At 37.1% G+C, this 15347-nt stretch overlaps 2 protein-coding genes across 4 annotated transcripts; both read right to left on the reverse strand.

The window, feature by feature from the left end:
- Nucleotides 1-891: 891 nt before the first annotated feature.
- Nucleotides 892-5923, reverse strand: lrrc59 (leucine rich repeat containing 59). Of its 3 annotated transcripts, none has more exons than XM_084937331.1 (8): nucleotides 5755-5923; nucleotides 5500-5609; nucleotides 5283-5342; nucleotides 4765-4923; nucleotides 4363-4467; nucleotides 4209-4281; nucleotides 2796-2987; nucleotides 892-2611 (listed from the first exon to the last, which is right to left on the reverse strand). In XM_084937331.1, the coding sequence occupies exons 2-8, from the start codon at nucleotides 5599-5601 to the stop codon at nucleotides 2331-2333; spliced, it is 972 nt and encodes a 323-aa protein (XP_084793457.1). In that variant the 5' UTR covers nucleotides 5602-5609; nucleotides 5755-5923; the 3' UTR covers nucleotides 892-2330. The 3 variants fall into 3 exon arrangements, with proteins under 3 accessions (XP_084793457.1, XP_084793455.1, XP_084793456.1); XM_084937329.1 differs by having other exon boundaries at nucleotides 892-2614; nucleotides 5755-5922; XM_084937330.1 differs by having other exon boundaries at nucleotides 892-2614; nucleotides 5500-5638; nucleotides 5755-5922.
- Nucleotides 5901-15104, reverse strand: LOC146381340 (5-hydroxytryptamine receptor 3A-like). Its single transcript, XM_084938613.1, has 10 exons — nucleotides 14945-15104; nucleotides 14271-14311; nucleotides 14016-14125; nucleotides 12974-13143; nucleotides 12689-12849; nucleotides 8996-9206; nucleotides 8125-8304; nucleotides 7893-7966; nucleotides 7605-7742; nucleotides 5901-5963 (listed from the first exon to the last, which is right to left on the reverse strand). Exons 1-10 carry the CDS (start codon nucleotides 15102-15104, stop codon nucleotides 5901-5903), a joined length of 1308 nt encoding a protein of 435 aa, XP_084794739.1.
- Nucleotides 15105-15347: the final 243 nt, after the last annotated feature.

Genomic DNA, 15347 nt, shown 5'->3' on the forward strand with positions numbered 1-15347 from the left:
GTGGATCAAGATGGGTTTTTTTAAACACTAGCAATGATCATCAATGGTAACTTGAATATGAGCATTATAGTTCTTTTTTGACCTTCTAAGCTGCAGGGAATTTCACCACCAAGCCCATCCTGGTGCTTTAACATATAACATACCAAATAATCACATGAGCTCCACCTGTTTGTCACATTGATGTAATAAAGTCAGAAGCTCCAGAGAAGCTACATTCTGGTTCATTACACACTGATTCTCTATTACTTTCTCCATCACCTGAGTACTTTATGTTTCACAACATTTTACAACAACGTTAAACATTTCACCAAACTGCAAAACCCAGGAAGCCAACTATCCAACTTGTTGGGGTTATAACTCTAAAAAAATTTACAGCGTTTACATAAATGACCAGGATGTTGACCATTTCTTCTATTCCATATTGCACCACCTTCAACACTATTTTGAATGCTATGCTAAAGCTGAAATACGTCGAATTAGCAGAGGAGAGATGAAACTTAAAAAAAAATGCATAGTACGAGTCCTGCCTTTATTTATTGCCCAAAGTATGTCTGCAGCTAATATCATGAAAGGGCAGTGCAGAGACTGAACACTATATTTTACATTAACAAAGACAAAACTAGACCTGAACCTATTGACGGCATTTTCTTGTCACCAAGGTGTTATTCTGTCACAAATAATATACGAGCCAAATATGTTTTGCAGTGCATTTAATTATGCCGACAGGAAAATTACACAAAAAACTGATTTTTTTAAAAAAAAAAGGCTTTTTATTTACACTAATTCAATATCCACATTGAACTAGCAGTCTTGGGGGTTAGATTTACATGCCACGCTCTTAAAAACAGCACACCACTCTTTCAATAAAGTGACGCCAAATTCACAACTAAAGAGGTTTGAAACAGAATATCTGAATGATTTTTATTTATCCTTCACCGCTGCATCTGAATTAAACATTCATTTATTGCGACAGTAACAAAGCTTGTTTATTGGTAGTCCAGTTTAAAGACAAATTTACAGTTTGTACATTGTTACTGAAAAATTAAAGAGTCTGTGAAAAATACTCACAGTTGGGAAGCAGGAAAAATCTATGAAATGATACAATCTGTGCAGGATTTATGAAAAAAAAAGTGTTATCAAGTTTAAAATGACCTGTTGTATTAGAATCATCAGCATTGGCTGAGCTTTAATTTATATCAGAACTGAAATTATTTAGTATTTCTAAATTTGCACATTGAGCTTTCAAGGTAAATGTTTGTTTTCTGATTTGCTGGTTTTGTTTATTATAAACGCACATAAAGGAAATAGAGCTTTATAGTGAAATGGAAGACATCGAATTCAATCTTGGAAGATGGTTGTTGGGCCACTGGATGGAGGCCATCCTTTCCTATTGATAAAGATCTCTTCCTATGACATTCATACACCATCAAAGTAATGAAGTACATTTTCTTTATTTATTTGTGCAGACAGATTTCTTGCACGTACTACAGCAGCATTTATTTATTGTGCAGAAAAACCGAGATGTGCTGTTGAAATTGCCCTTTTATTAAACGGGATTAGATTTGTGGTTAAGCAACTTTACACCATCAGAAAGGGGATTTTTGCTCTTATTAAAGATCTGGAAGCAGGAAACAGGATGTACGAAACAAGATATTTTGCTCTCTGCTGGATAATACCGACACTTTTTCTTAATTACCTCTGATATCTTTGGTATTCATGTGACTGAAAATGTTTTACCGGCTGAGGATATAAGCTGTGACAACATAAAATCCACTTCTATCATTTGGACTCCAAAGTGCAAAATTAAGGAGGGTTGACTATATGGCTGGAAAGTCTTTGTATTGACACAGCTTTTACTGCACATGCTCAGACTGCCTAATCTAACACTGGCAAATGGACAACTGTGACTGGCAGCTAACATGTGACTGGTGCAGCACAGACAGGGCCCCCTGACACTTCACTGAGCTCCGTGTAATGCACAGAAAACAAACCAGCTGGCTGCTGGTCAAAGTGCAAAACATGGTCGACAGGGAGACATTTAAGGTGATTACTTCGTCTTCTTTTTTAAAAAACACACTGTAATACAAAGAGGGTACAAGAGAGACAATTCCATAGGAATTTAAGATGGTTTTCACACCTGTTCCATTGTCATTTATCTGTACAGACCTTTCACCTCCCCAGCATCACAAACATGGTAAGGAGATGCAGGGTTACCCACTTTAATGAGACTCATGATTTCTCATATTTAAAAAACAAACAAACAAAATCCCTTGGTTCACAGGTGATAGTGGAAAACCTGGAGCTCTGAGCTTTGATGGAGGCATGAGTATTTAGTTCTTAGATGTTTGTGTGGATTCGAGAAACTCTTTCGCTGCAGTCGACAGATTCTGCACCAGCTGTCTGAGCACAACCTGCTGCTCTTTGGCCCAGGATAGGCCGTCGTCCACTGCGGCGTTTATCGGCAGACAGAAAGCTTCCTTTTGCAGGTCAGTCAGGCGACAGACAGCGGCGACTCCGGCCAATCCCACGAGCAGCAGGAGGAGGAGCTTGAAGATCAGACCAATGACAGAACGGCGAGGTTTAGGCTTAGACTCCACAGCGACCTTTTTATCTGCTGTAACGAAACACATGTTTGATATCAGAGTGACTCATCAAACCAGAAATAAAAGATTTTTTGACCACTTTGAGTGATTTGTGCATTTCAAAGAAAAAGGAAAAAAGAAAAGGCCTGTTACAAGCTGAATAAAGTCTTCAAACATAGATACGGATACTTTCTATTTCAATAGATTTACCACCTGCTGCCTGTCCGTTCTTCTTCTTCTTCTCCTCACTTTTCTTCTTCTGTTGCTCTTGTGCAGCCAGTGCTGCCTTCTGAGCATTGTACTCTTTCCTCCTCTTCTCCTTCTCCTCTGCCTTTTCCCGTTTGCGAGCCTCCCTCTCTCTGGCCTCCCGTTCCCTCTGCTTCGCCTCCCTCTTCCTCTCCAGCTCTGATTAAAGGATGAAGGAAATGTGGCGAGAAGAGATGCAATTACACAGATTTATTCTTGCTGGGACATTATAAGCTTGTATTTCAGGGAGCTTTTTCCTGCTGTCCATAAATGAGATGAAGTGCATTTACTTCTTTTCACAGCGGCAACAAGACTCCCATTAACAACGATCCTCTCGGTTTGTTGTTTGCGATACTTTTTCAAATAATCCAGAACAAAAACAACCCACAAAATTATTGTGCGAGTCTGCACTAACCTTTAAATACATTTATCTATCTGAAAACTCTGATTTTTAACAATGATAGATTTGAGTGGTGGAGCAATGCATGAATGAATGAATGAATTCATGAACACACTTTACAGTAAAGTCGTAAGTATAGTTTTCCTTGTTTAATTTGTCTTGATGTCTGCTTTTTAGATTCATACTATTTAGACTTTTTGTGTTTTAAACCCCCAACTAGGAACAGGTATTGAAAACATAACATACTTGTGCCTGTGTAAAAATAAACTAGCGTACTAGCAGTCTTATTTTACACATGTAATCATTCTGTGTCACTGCAGCTTTTAACCATAATGTTTTAATAGTAAGAACAATATTAATTGTGATAGAATTCACCCTCAAAGTCCCACATTTTCATCAGAATTATTTTTTATTATTTATTTTTATTATTATTATTTTTCCTGTTTTTTGGGGGTTTTGTTTTAATAGCACTTCTGTAGTATTAATTCTATAATCCTCCATTTTTATTCAGTCAACATTTTCAAATCCTTTTATAGTCTGTTCCAAGAGCACAGTGAGACTCGTGCTTCATTAATGTACATCAATCGGTGTGAATACTAATGGTTGATAACATCTAAGTTTCCCTACTGTACGCAGAGCATTTTAAATGTGCTTTTTCATAATTTCTACAACCCTGGATCTCAGTAAGAAATACTTACCTTCACTGTATTCCACTGCATTTGTTTTTTTAAAGCTACAGATGAAGTTTCCGCTACATTTCACACAACTTCAAAAATGTGTTGTTTGTGTGGACGATACACAGGATAGATATGTTCCTGTAACACTTGGGGAGGATATGACCCCACTTTGCAAATCGGTTTCTTTTAATGTATCAAACAGCTTTCTCAACCAAATGCAACAGTATACTTGTTAGTTTAAAATAGCTTTTTTTTCTCCTAGTTATTACTTTTTTGAAGTTCTCAAATGATTATGTTGCCTACCTTTTTCTCTTAAAAGTCGTTTCTCTCGAGCATGATCGACCTCCTCCTGAATGGCTCTCATGTGCTGCAGAACCTAAAAAACCCCACGATCTTTAGTTTTGGACGCATTTATGGTAATATCATTAATTTGCTGACTCGTCATTCTCTCTGTCACCTTAGTGGCGCACTGTTTGCACTGTTTCTCATCCAGACAGTCTCCTGCTGCCTTGGCCAGGCCAAGCTCCAGTGGGTTATCCTTTAGGTCCAACCATTTGAGACTCTGAACACAAAGACACACACAGAAAGAGCCAAAACTGAGCTTGGGAACCTCAACAACCACACGCTTCACACCTTGTAATTACAAAGTAAGAAAACAGCAAGTTATCAGCAGCAAAGGTTAACAAAAAAGCAAAGGATTTTTGTTTAGAAACACATATACTAGCGTCTTCCTGAGATTTAGGAGATTTACATCCAGTAGCTCAAACTCTGGCTATGAATTTAGCTCTTTATGCTAAGCTAAGGCTGCTGGATGAGGCTAACTTAAACAATGGATGCACATCTATCAAAGAACACCCACCCTGAGCTGAGAGAAGCTCACTGGCAGATTTGTCAGCTTATTGTTGTACAGGTCTAGATGCTGAAGGTTCACCAGGTTCCCCAGGTCATCTGGCAGACTGGTCAGCTGGTTTTTACTCAGATCCACCTTCACTAGGTGGGTCAGGTTGCAGAACTCTGGCTGCAGGAGGATAACCCAGTCAAAGAGACACAAAGCAGTTATAAACATCCCAGCTCATTCATTATGACATTTGAATGCATGCAGGGTAATTCAACTTGTCGCTCCCAGAGTTTCAGAAAATGTAAGTTACTGAAAATACTTCACTAAAGCAAGAGTGATTACTTTTTAAAACAATGAAAAAGTAACTAAGACAAAGAAATACTTAAAACATTTGAAGATGATCAATTACCTAATAATATAAAATAATTTTGACCTCTAAAACTTCTCAAACAAACAGTCTTTGCAAAAAATTGTATTATTAAGAGCATCAACTTGATCAAAAACAAACAAAATGTTTAATCTGAGTGTTCAATACTCACAGGAAGGGAGGTAATGTTGTTACAAGATAAGTCCACAACTGTTACTTTGGGGAACAGGGCCTATTGGAAAACATCACATTACAAGTCAAGTTTGACATTAGTGGCAGGCAATTATTTAACAGACATTTTAACCAAGAAACAGAAATGGGAACAAACCACAGCAGAGTAACGGTGAGTGTAAAACTACAGTATGCTTTGAAGCAGCTGAGTAACTTACCAGCTCCCTGACTGGCACCTCAGTGAGATTACACAAGCTCAGGTCCACTTCATTCCCACTGATTTTATCCTTCAGGTTCAACACTTTGCTGTTTTTACTCATCCTGGAGTCTGTGGTGAGTAAACACACATCACAGGGACTGTGACAAAGAAATACTGACATGAGTGGCCAGTTTCTGTAGTTTTTTACTGCAGATACTTCTGAACTAGCAACAGGAAAACCCTGCAATGTGAACATTTTACGCGACCTGCTCACCTGTTTCGACAGCTGCGGCACAACTGTGTTAAAAAGTGAAAAACGACGAAAGAGAGCGACGGATTCACCTTGTAAATGTGGTTAAAATGCGTTAGAGGGAGAGCTCTATAAGGCTGGAGAAACTGCTTCTGGCAGGACTGACTGCTTCAATGAAAATCCACGTCACTAGCTGAGCGACAATACGGAGATACTGAAGCGAACAGCGCCCCCTGTAGCAACGGAGGAAACAGCGCACTGCAACCAGTGCTATCTTTGATCTTATTCTTAAAAGTCATAATATACTAAATTATAAATGATGAATATGATAATATGCAATTATTGAATAAAATATAAATTGTGAATAATAATTATAAACAAATTAAAATAGTTAGTGTGTGTGGGCAATAGAAATGGCAGTTATATTTGATATGTCAATCCATGCTTCTCTTCTTGACATACCTCAAGTGCAAAAGAACCCAAACTTCAGCATCTTCTCTTAAATTTACATAGATGTGAAATTAAGAGGCTTAAACTGATTGTACAAGAGGAAGCTTTAATGAAAAGTTTTGCAATTGTGCAACGTTTCTAATCGAAAAATTAATGAAAGAGTCCCTTTAGCGCTGAGCCCAAAGACAAATTATCTACTATATCTTTCACCAGGCATGGCTATTAAATTGAATGTTGAGAAATTATGTAATTCAGAATTTTTGAAAATTTACATTGTGATTTGTAAAGTGTCTTGTAAGCCATTTACACATTTGCTGGTAAAAAAAAAAGAAAAAAAAAGAATAATTCCACCACCTGCAACTTTTAAAATACAACATCAAGAAATAGCCAGAACCAGTGTTTTATCAATGCCAACCTTCTAGAAATTGGCAATAGTCTAACACTGCACCAAATTTTAAATATATTATATAATAATAAGAAGAAGAAAGAAGAAAAAGTATTTACCATTTTGGATAGTTACAGCATGGAGGTAGATCTCTCTGGACTGCACACTCACCCACACACATACACTCAACAGGAACACTTTTAGAACTTCCTTAATTCTCTGTGACACACATTTAGACATTGCTCAAATATTTTGGTTCATATTAACATGATAGTATGACAAAGTTGCTGTCGATTTGTCAGCTGGACATCCATGATGTGATAACGTTTCAATACATCCCAAAGGTGCTAGGTTGATTGGCTGGTTACGTTTGATTGGCTATTTAGACATTTACAACAACAAGCAGTTAAACAAGTGTACCTCATAAAGACCGCTGATTGTACATTCCAATTTCCATTTATTTTATTTTTTTCATTTGATCATCTTTGATACATGCTCCTGGTTGGTTTTTTGGTTGTTATAGAAAGACATAATGACTACGCATTAAAAGAGCATACAGTTGTAAATGTGCACATAAAGCAGCAGTAGCTACATTGTTTTACATTCCCACAGATGAGCTTTTAACTCGATTTGTCAGCTACACTTACAAAACAATATACTTTAAATAATTCATTGTGTACTTGAAGAATAAACTGAGCATTTCACATCAAAAGAGTGTAATACATACAGTAATGTATAACAGATCAGTAAATATTAGATGCATCAGATGAGACAAAATTGACCTAACTGGCCTATTCCTTGGTTTAATCCAAAGGAAATGAACTACAGGTGTGAACAAAGACCACACATAAGTACATGTAATCGGCAATATTTATTATTATTATTATTATTATTATTATTATTATTATTATTATTATTATTTTATTGGACTTTAGAGATACTAGTCTTCAGCAGTTCTCCACAATGAAAACATAGTTCCTAAAAATACAGTGACTGCTATGATATAGCAAATTAAGAAAACCCTGTTGATGACTTTAACCATTCTGGTCCAGTAGCCGGATTTCTCCTCGTTGCTCTCGTTGCTGTTGAGCAGATTCACCGTTTTCTCAATCTTCTCCAGCTCATCTGAGATCTTTTCCATATCAAATGACACCTCCATCAGTTTGTTGGTGCTACCCTAATGTGGTTTTGTAGAAAGGTAATTAACAAGGTTTTAGGCCATATATGGTCTATTAGTTGCTGCTACATGCAATAAACATTTTTTTCTCATTCAGTATAGGGATATATTTCTTCCATGCATATAATAGCTGTTGTACTTTAATCTAACCTCTTTGGTCACAGGTGGTGCTTCATCAGTAGCTGCATCATAGACAGATGCACAGTGAATAAATTTTGTCATGTCTAAAGGACATACAGAATGCCACACCATTAGAATTATACAAACAATCAGTGTAAGCTCTGAAACAGTCTGAGCTTGTAAACCGTACCTGCACATACAAACCTGCAAGGGTAATAGAGGTTTGTATGATAAGCTTATATGATACTATGGGACAGCATACCTCTAAAAGAGCACTGAAAGTTGGATTTGCCCTGTTTGTCCCCACATCTCTCAGTCAGGCTTTGGTCCCCATTTGTCTCATTGTGTTGGGCTGTTGAGTCTTTCTCAATCAGATACATCACCAAAATTGTCTCCAGTAGGCTGAGCAGCATGAGAGCAAAAATTCCAATACAGTAGATTGCTGAGGAGAGCAGACAGCATCAATAAGATGGAGAAGTAAATAATTATTCAGTCTGTAAGCCAGATTAACCAAGAGTCTACAGCAGCACATAACCATGTTTTAAAGTTAAAAACTGCCATTGGTATCTACTAAAGAAACATTGTATGAATTTTGCAGTTTTTTAATTTGTATTTTATTCTTTTCCTTTTCAGAGTGCAACATTTTGAGAGTAGAGTATTAAAATCATACAAATATGACTTATTAAGGTTTGCACAACAATTAGCCCTGAAAAATAACAAAAACACTCATATACTGGTAAGTTTGTTTCCTTTATGTGAAATGCCAGGGGATGTATAATTGACATGATTGGACTGCTCAAAGCACTAACTGTATTGGCTGTGTACTGGTATTTTGATGTGATACAACAGAACTTAACTGAAGTGAAATTAGACTGGAGCACTAGAGTGAAGGCCAGAATCCCAGTAATCACAAGGACACATAATGTGTTGAGTCAGCAAAGTTACTTGTTGTTACAGTGAGATGAGCAGCTTGAAGTGTTTTGCGGGTGGATCAGTACATCTTTGGTTGCTTTGGTCATTATTAAAATTAATTGTGTTTTAAAACAAATAGCTCAGTGATAAAAGATCTCAACTCTGCAGTAAAACTGGTGCACTATGCACAGTCAAACAAAGGATAGATTCAGCTGCATTACCTATAAGTGGAACCTTGTTTGAAGAACAGGGCAGAATCTCATTGAGAATAAGTTGCATCACTGTGACAGCGAGCAGGACAGTGATCTTAAAGCCGAGTTTCTCGCCACCACTGTCTGAGATCAGGAAAGAAGCCAAGTCCAGAAACAAGAAGAAGAGGACTGGCAGCAAGAAATTGGCAATGTAGAGTACAGATCTCCTCTTCATGGTAATCTGCCAAATTTTATGTCAGGTGGTTATGTTGGATAGAGGTAACTATACATATGTTACCAAGATAGCCACAGAAAGACAAGTAACAATATCAAACTTTTTTTTGTTGTTGCAATAAACAAAGATTATGTGACAATGTGCAGTAGCAAAAAGAGTATTATATTCAGTTCAGTTCATTTTTATTTCAAACATGTGCCTTCACAATCATTACAAAATATCATTCCATTCTTTTGTTTGAAAAGGAGTAGGCAGAAGTATACACTTATTAGTCCCTCAAATTTTACCTGTCATTGATTTAATTTTCTTTTAGCCTTAAATTAAGCAAACAACATATGAAGCAAAAGTAAAGCAAAGACAAAGACAAAAACAAAACAAACAAACAAACAAATAAACAAATAAACAAAACAAATAAACAAGCCACACCACAGTATAGTTACTTTCATATAAATAAGGACTGAACGTTTGCAGATTGACAAATTATGAGACAAACAAACTAAAACACTATTACGAACAACATTACCGCCCTGGGTTAACCCTGTTTTCTTCATTCTTATATTTGTTAAAAATGTGTTTTTTATATTTCATTTTAAACTGGTTTATGTTGTTACTTTCTTTCATTTCTTCTGTTAGACTGTTCCATAATTTAACTCCTGCTATAGAGATAGACATACTTTTTAAAGTTGTTCTAACACTTTATATTTTTAAATTCCATTTCCCTCTTAAGTTACACCCACCTTCTCTTTCTATAAACAATTTACAGATTTCTTTTGGAAGCATTTTATTTCTTACTTTATATATTATTTGCACTGTTTTAAACTCCACCAAGTCTTGGAATTTAATAGCTTGCATTTTGAAAAATAGTCTATTTGTATGATCCCTGTACCCTGCATTATTTATTAATCCGATGGCCCTTTTCTGTATTATATTTATTTATAAATTATAAATAGCATCTTCTATCTGAGCATCCCTCCCTTGCTCAGCTGTTCCCTAGCCGTTATAGGTAGGAGTCATATACATGCCGCCGCTGCCTCAGTTTGGACTGGCTATATATTTTTGTTGATTGATGCAACTTGTGGTTTGTAGAGATCACCTGCAGATTATTTGCCCTGAGGCCTTCCATCCATCTATTTTGTGCTGTACATTCAGTTATTTTACTTGGTAGTTAACAATGTCTGCTTTCTCTGAGAATCAATGCCGTTTGATCGGTATGTAACTTTGACTTGCAAAGATCTTAGCATTATTCCTGTCACCATTGTTATGCTAAATTTAAAGGAAGTTTAAATCTCTGGGCTACGTTTACAGAAATTTATACTGCTACTAACAGAATCATGTCATAATAAAAAATATGACATAAAAAGTTTTTTTTTTTTTTTTTTTTTTTTACATTTTTGGATACTCTTAAAACAGCTAGGTAAGTCCTCAGTAAATTGTGATTTGGTGCTATATAAATAAAACTGAATTTAAATGTATGTTACAAAACATTCCCACCTGATATGATTAATTTCTATGCTGGTAGACACATTTCATCCTGGAGAGAAGATAGGGAAAGCTGGCGATTGGCGAATGAGTGCATTTACACCACACTTACACTATCAGACTTTTAATGGATCCACAATACCTTTATTGACATGTGTGTCTCTAGCCAGTAGCCTCAGGGGACTCAGGGACTAACTGGCTCATCCATTTCTTGATGGCCCTTACTTTGGGCCATTCCCAAGCTATTCCCACAAAGTTGAGTGCATGAAACTGTTTATGCTCTCAGCTTTCAGAAAATGAACAGATCTTAATAGGAATGTTCATGCTGGAACTTAAGGGTCGAGCCCAACTCCTGAAAAACAACCCTGCACCATAATCCCCCATCCACCAAACTTCACACTTAACACAATGTAGTCAGACAAGTACTGTTCTTCTGGCAACTGCCAAACCTAGAGTCAAATTGATCAGATTGCCACACAGAGAAGGATGATTTGTCAAAACCAGGGGAGCATTTCCACGGCTTTAGAGTCTTTACACCACTGCATCTGATGCTATGCAATGTGCTTGGTGATGTAAGGCTTGGATGAAAACCCATTCTACGAAGCTCTCTAGCACTGTTGAGCTAATCTGAAGACCATAACAAGTTTGGACATCTGCAGTGATTCACTCTATAGAAAGTTAAAGACCTCTACTCACTGTGCCCACCAGCATCTTATGACCCCACTCTATCATTTTACATGGCCTACTACTTTGTGGGTGCGTTGCTGTTGTTTTAAATTATTTTCACTTTGTTATAACACCCCTAACAGCTGACGGTGGAATATTTAGTAATGAGGAAATGTTAAGACTGAACTTGTTGCACAGGCTGTGACATCCTCTCACCGTACAAAGACTGAATTCACTGAGCTCATAAGAGTGACTCATTCTTTCACAAATGTTGGTAGAAACAGTTTGCATGGCTAATTTTATACACCTATGGTGATGGAAATGATTTGAACACCTGAATGATCAGGTGGTTTAGATGGCTGAGTGAATACTTTGGCAATATAGTGTATGTTTAGTATGAGTGCTTATTATAAGGTGGGCCAAGTTCACCATGCAAACTTAAAAAACTTAAACTTAAATTTTTTTTTTCACATTTTCTTTTTAAAAAACATTTCTGTACACCTACACTCTCTTTTACAAATGAAATATATATATGAGTAATTTATGTTTATTAATAAAGTGACTATCCATCCATTCATCCATTCTCCTCCACTTATTTTTTTCAGGGTTGCGGGGAGGCTGGAGCCTATCCCAGCTGTCACAGGGCGAGAGGCAGAGTACACCCTGGACAGGTCGCCAGTCTGTCACAGAACTTCAGTTTTCAGGCCCCTCTTCTATGGAACCAGCTTCCAGTTTGGATTCAGAAGACAGACACTATCTCTACTTTTAAGATTAGGCTTAAAACTTTCCTTTTCGATAAAGCATATAGTTAGGGCTGGATCAGGTGACCCTGAATCATCCCTTAGTTATGCTGCAATAGGTGTAGGTGGCTGAGGGATTCCTGTGATGCATTGAGTATTTCTTCTTCAGTCACCTTTCTCACTCACTATGTGTTAATAGACCTCTCTGCACTGAATACTACTTGTTTTTAATCTCTGTCTCTCTTCCACAGCATGTCTTTTATCCTGTCTTCTTTCTCCCACCCCAACCGGTCGCAGCAGATGGCCGCCCCTCCCTGAGCCTGGTTCTGCCGGAGGTTTCTTCCTGTTAAAAGGGAGTTTTTCCTTCCCAGAGTGTGCTCCCCCTTAATAAAGTGTATTTATCTGAAATATATCATTGCTAATTTGAACCAACTAACTTGGCAACAAGCACACTGCATTGCTCTACAACTTACTAAACCGCAGCAGCATGGATAGTGATATCCTTTATTTGCTGTAGAAACATGAGTCATCATAGTGTGGCTAAAGTATGCAATGTACCCGATTAAAAAACAATTTTTTTATTCTGCTTTTAGCAATACTTACAGTGTAAATAATCGTAGTTTGGTTGAAGCCAAAATGGTTAACAGTTTTGTTGGTGACTGACATGTTGATGAACAGCCACTCGTACTGTGTGTGCATCACCTCACGAGACCACTCTGAGATCAAAGTACTGTTTTCCAGGTAGAATAACAGAATTTCTTTATCTGTAGTGAAATATAAAAATAACTGTGAGCAGTCCAACAAGGAAGGAATACATGTTGTGGTTTCTGATGCTGTGTGCTCATCAGACCATTGAAAACACATGCAAACAAAATGTTATGGGCTCACCAGAGTGCATGATAGACTTCACGGAGAGGTTGCAGCTCTGAATGTCAAAGGGGAATTTGTACACGTGCATCTTGCAGGTGCTTAGCACTACCTGATCATTCCTAAATTCAACCCAACCGTAATTCCTAATGTTGAGATAAGGACTTGGGGAGGCTTTGTCCTTCTCTGTCCTGAGTAACCAATGAGAACAAATTAGATTATGGTAACTAAAAATAGTATATTATCTGTTACGGACTGTAACAACCTAAGTACACCTACTATGTAAACAAAAAACTCTCATGTATAAGAATGGTATTTTTTTAGTATCTACAGCATAAAACAGCTAACTAGCTACTGGTGGGAGGGGCTTAAATGGAAGATTCATCTAGATTTCTGTGCGCCACATCTTAGTTACTCACTGCGCTGCTTTAAACTGCTATGAACTAAAAAGAAACTGGGTGACCAAAGTCTAATTTCTGAAGTTCGAACACATTTTGATATTTTTTAAAATCAGCAGTTACACTGTCTGAAGGCTGCTGCATACAGCAGATACAGCACAGAAGAGAATATTACAGAAGAAAATGACCTGAAAAATATCACTTCTATGTTTGAGAGAGATTTCAAGAGGCTTATAAGGTGAGATAGTGGATAGTTAATAATATTATTATTAATAATAAGAAGGATGCTACCGGTAAAAACTTTGAACAAAGAGGACTTAAACAGTTTTGTCTGCAAAGCAGTGATGTCTGACAAAATCACCACATTCAAGACAATGGATGCACTGTGATCATTGCATCATATTCCCTCTTTGTTTTTTGTATGGTGATTCAAAGTTTCAAAGATAAAATTAATGTCTCAGGTAAAGATTGTTTTTTTTTCTAACCTTTTCATTAGCTATATTTTCTATTCCATTAGCTATTTGATGACTGAAAGGCTACAGCTTGATGAAAATGTATGTTTTCCCTGCAAATTAATCTAAATGTCTCAGGCTTTTGTCATTTCTAAACAATAAATTTCTTCGGTAGTGACTGTTTGTGAATCAGTGAGTGTTTATTAAACTTACATTTCTTCAATAGTTAGATCCGGCATCCACAAAAGCTTGGTTGGAACTAATATATGATCAAGTCCACAGAACTTATTTGGATCCCACCAAATGTGCTCATTGTCCCATCTCTGCACAGAGGAATGAGAAAAAGAGAGACGAGGTACAAGCAGAGAAAAAAAAAAGCGAGGAAAAGATGAAAATGTCATTTTAAAAATAATACTTTTAATTTCACCAATAGAGTGAGAAATTATGTATTTTTAAGAGTAGGCTCACCAAATAAACCCAAATGTAAGAAATGAAGGTCTGATCAGTTTCTCTCTGTGAGCAAAGAAATTGAGCAGTGTTACTTCAGGGAGAAGCTGATGGCTAATGGCATACGGTTAATTCAGTTCAATTTTATTTATATAGCACTAAATCACAACAATGGTTACCTCAAGGGGCTTTGTATTGTAAGGTAAACACCCTACATTAATAGAGAGAAACCACAACAATCAAACGGCCCCCTTTGAGAAAGAACTTAGCGACAATGGGAAGGAAAAACTCGCTTCTAATGGGAAGAAACCTCCGGCAGAACCAGGCTCGGGGACGGGGAGCTAACTGCCATGACTGATTGGGGGTGAGGGAAGGAAGACAGGACAAAAGACACTCATCTGCAAACCACTTTGCAACCAGAGTCCACCACAACCCCCCCTTCCATGCCTTTTCTGACTTAATCAACAACTTTCCATGTAGTCAGGGGGGGGGGGGGGCAGTCACATACAGAAGGAAATGACAGTAAGTAATTGACTTAAATTGTCCAGACTGAAATGCAGTATTTAAAAAATTTCCAGCTACGTGAATGTAGCTGAAAAAAAAAAGGTTTTCTATGATCCTTTTAATCAGCTACAGAGGAAATAGCATTAAAAACAAGAGCAGTCCTTAAAAATAAACAAAACAGTAAAAATAACTTACCACATCTAGGATGGCAAAAATTTTCATTTCAACAAATATCCATGTAAGATGATTGTGGCGTTTAACAGGCCGGCTCAGAGTGTATTTGTGACTGTCTTCGGTTAGGTTCAGATAGTTTACAACAGCCTGAGAACTGCAACTTTCATCAGTGTCCATTTGTCTATCTGAAATGAATACACATATAATGCATTAGAGAGTAAATTCCTGCAAGAAAAAGAAAAAACAAATTCCACCTTCCGCTCTTCCATGCTAATTTAATTTGCTTTCAAAAAGCACTTCAGTGATCTGGTGGTTATCGAGACTTCAAACTTCATGTTTATCCATGTTAATGCTTTTGAGCTAATGGTGTCAATGAACAACAGAACAACACTTCTGTGGGTACGTATAGACTGCTTCAGG

This window comes from Perissodus microlepis, chromosome 8 (assembly GCF_051167445.1).
Source record: "Perissodus microlepis isolate ML-2025 ecotype Zambia chromosome 8, ASM5116744v1, whole genome shotgun sequence".
NCBI lineage: Eukaryota > Metazoa > Chordata > Actinopteri > Cichliformes > Cichlidae > Perissodus > Perissodus microlepis.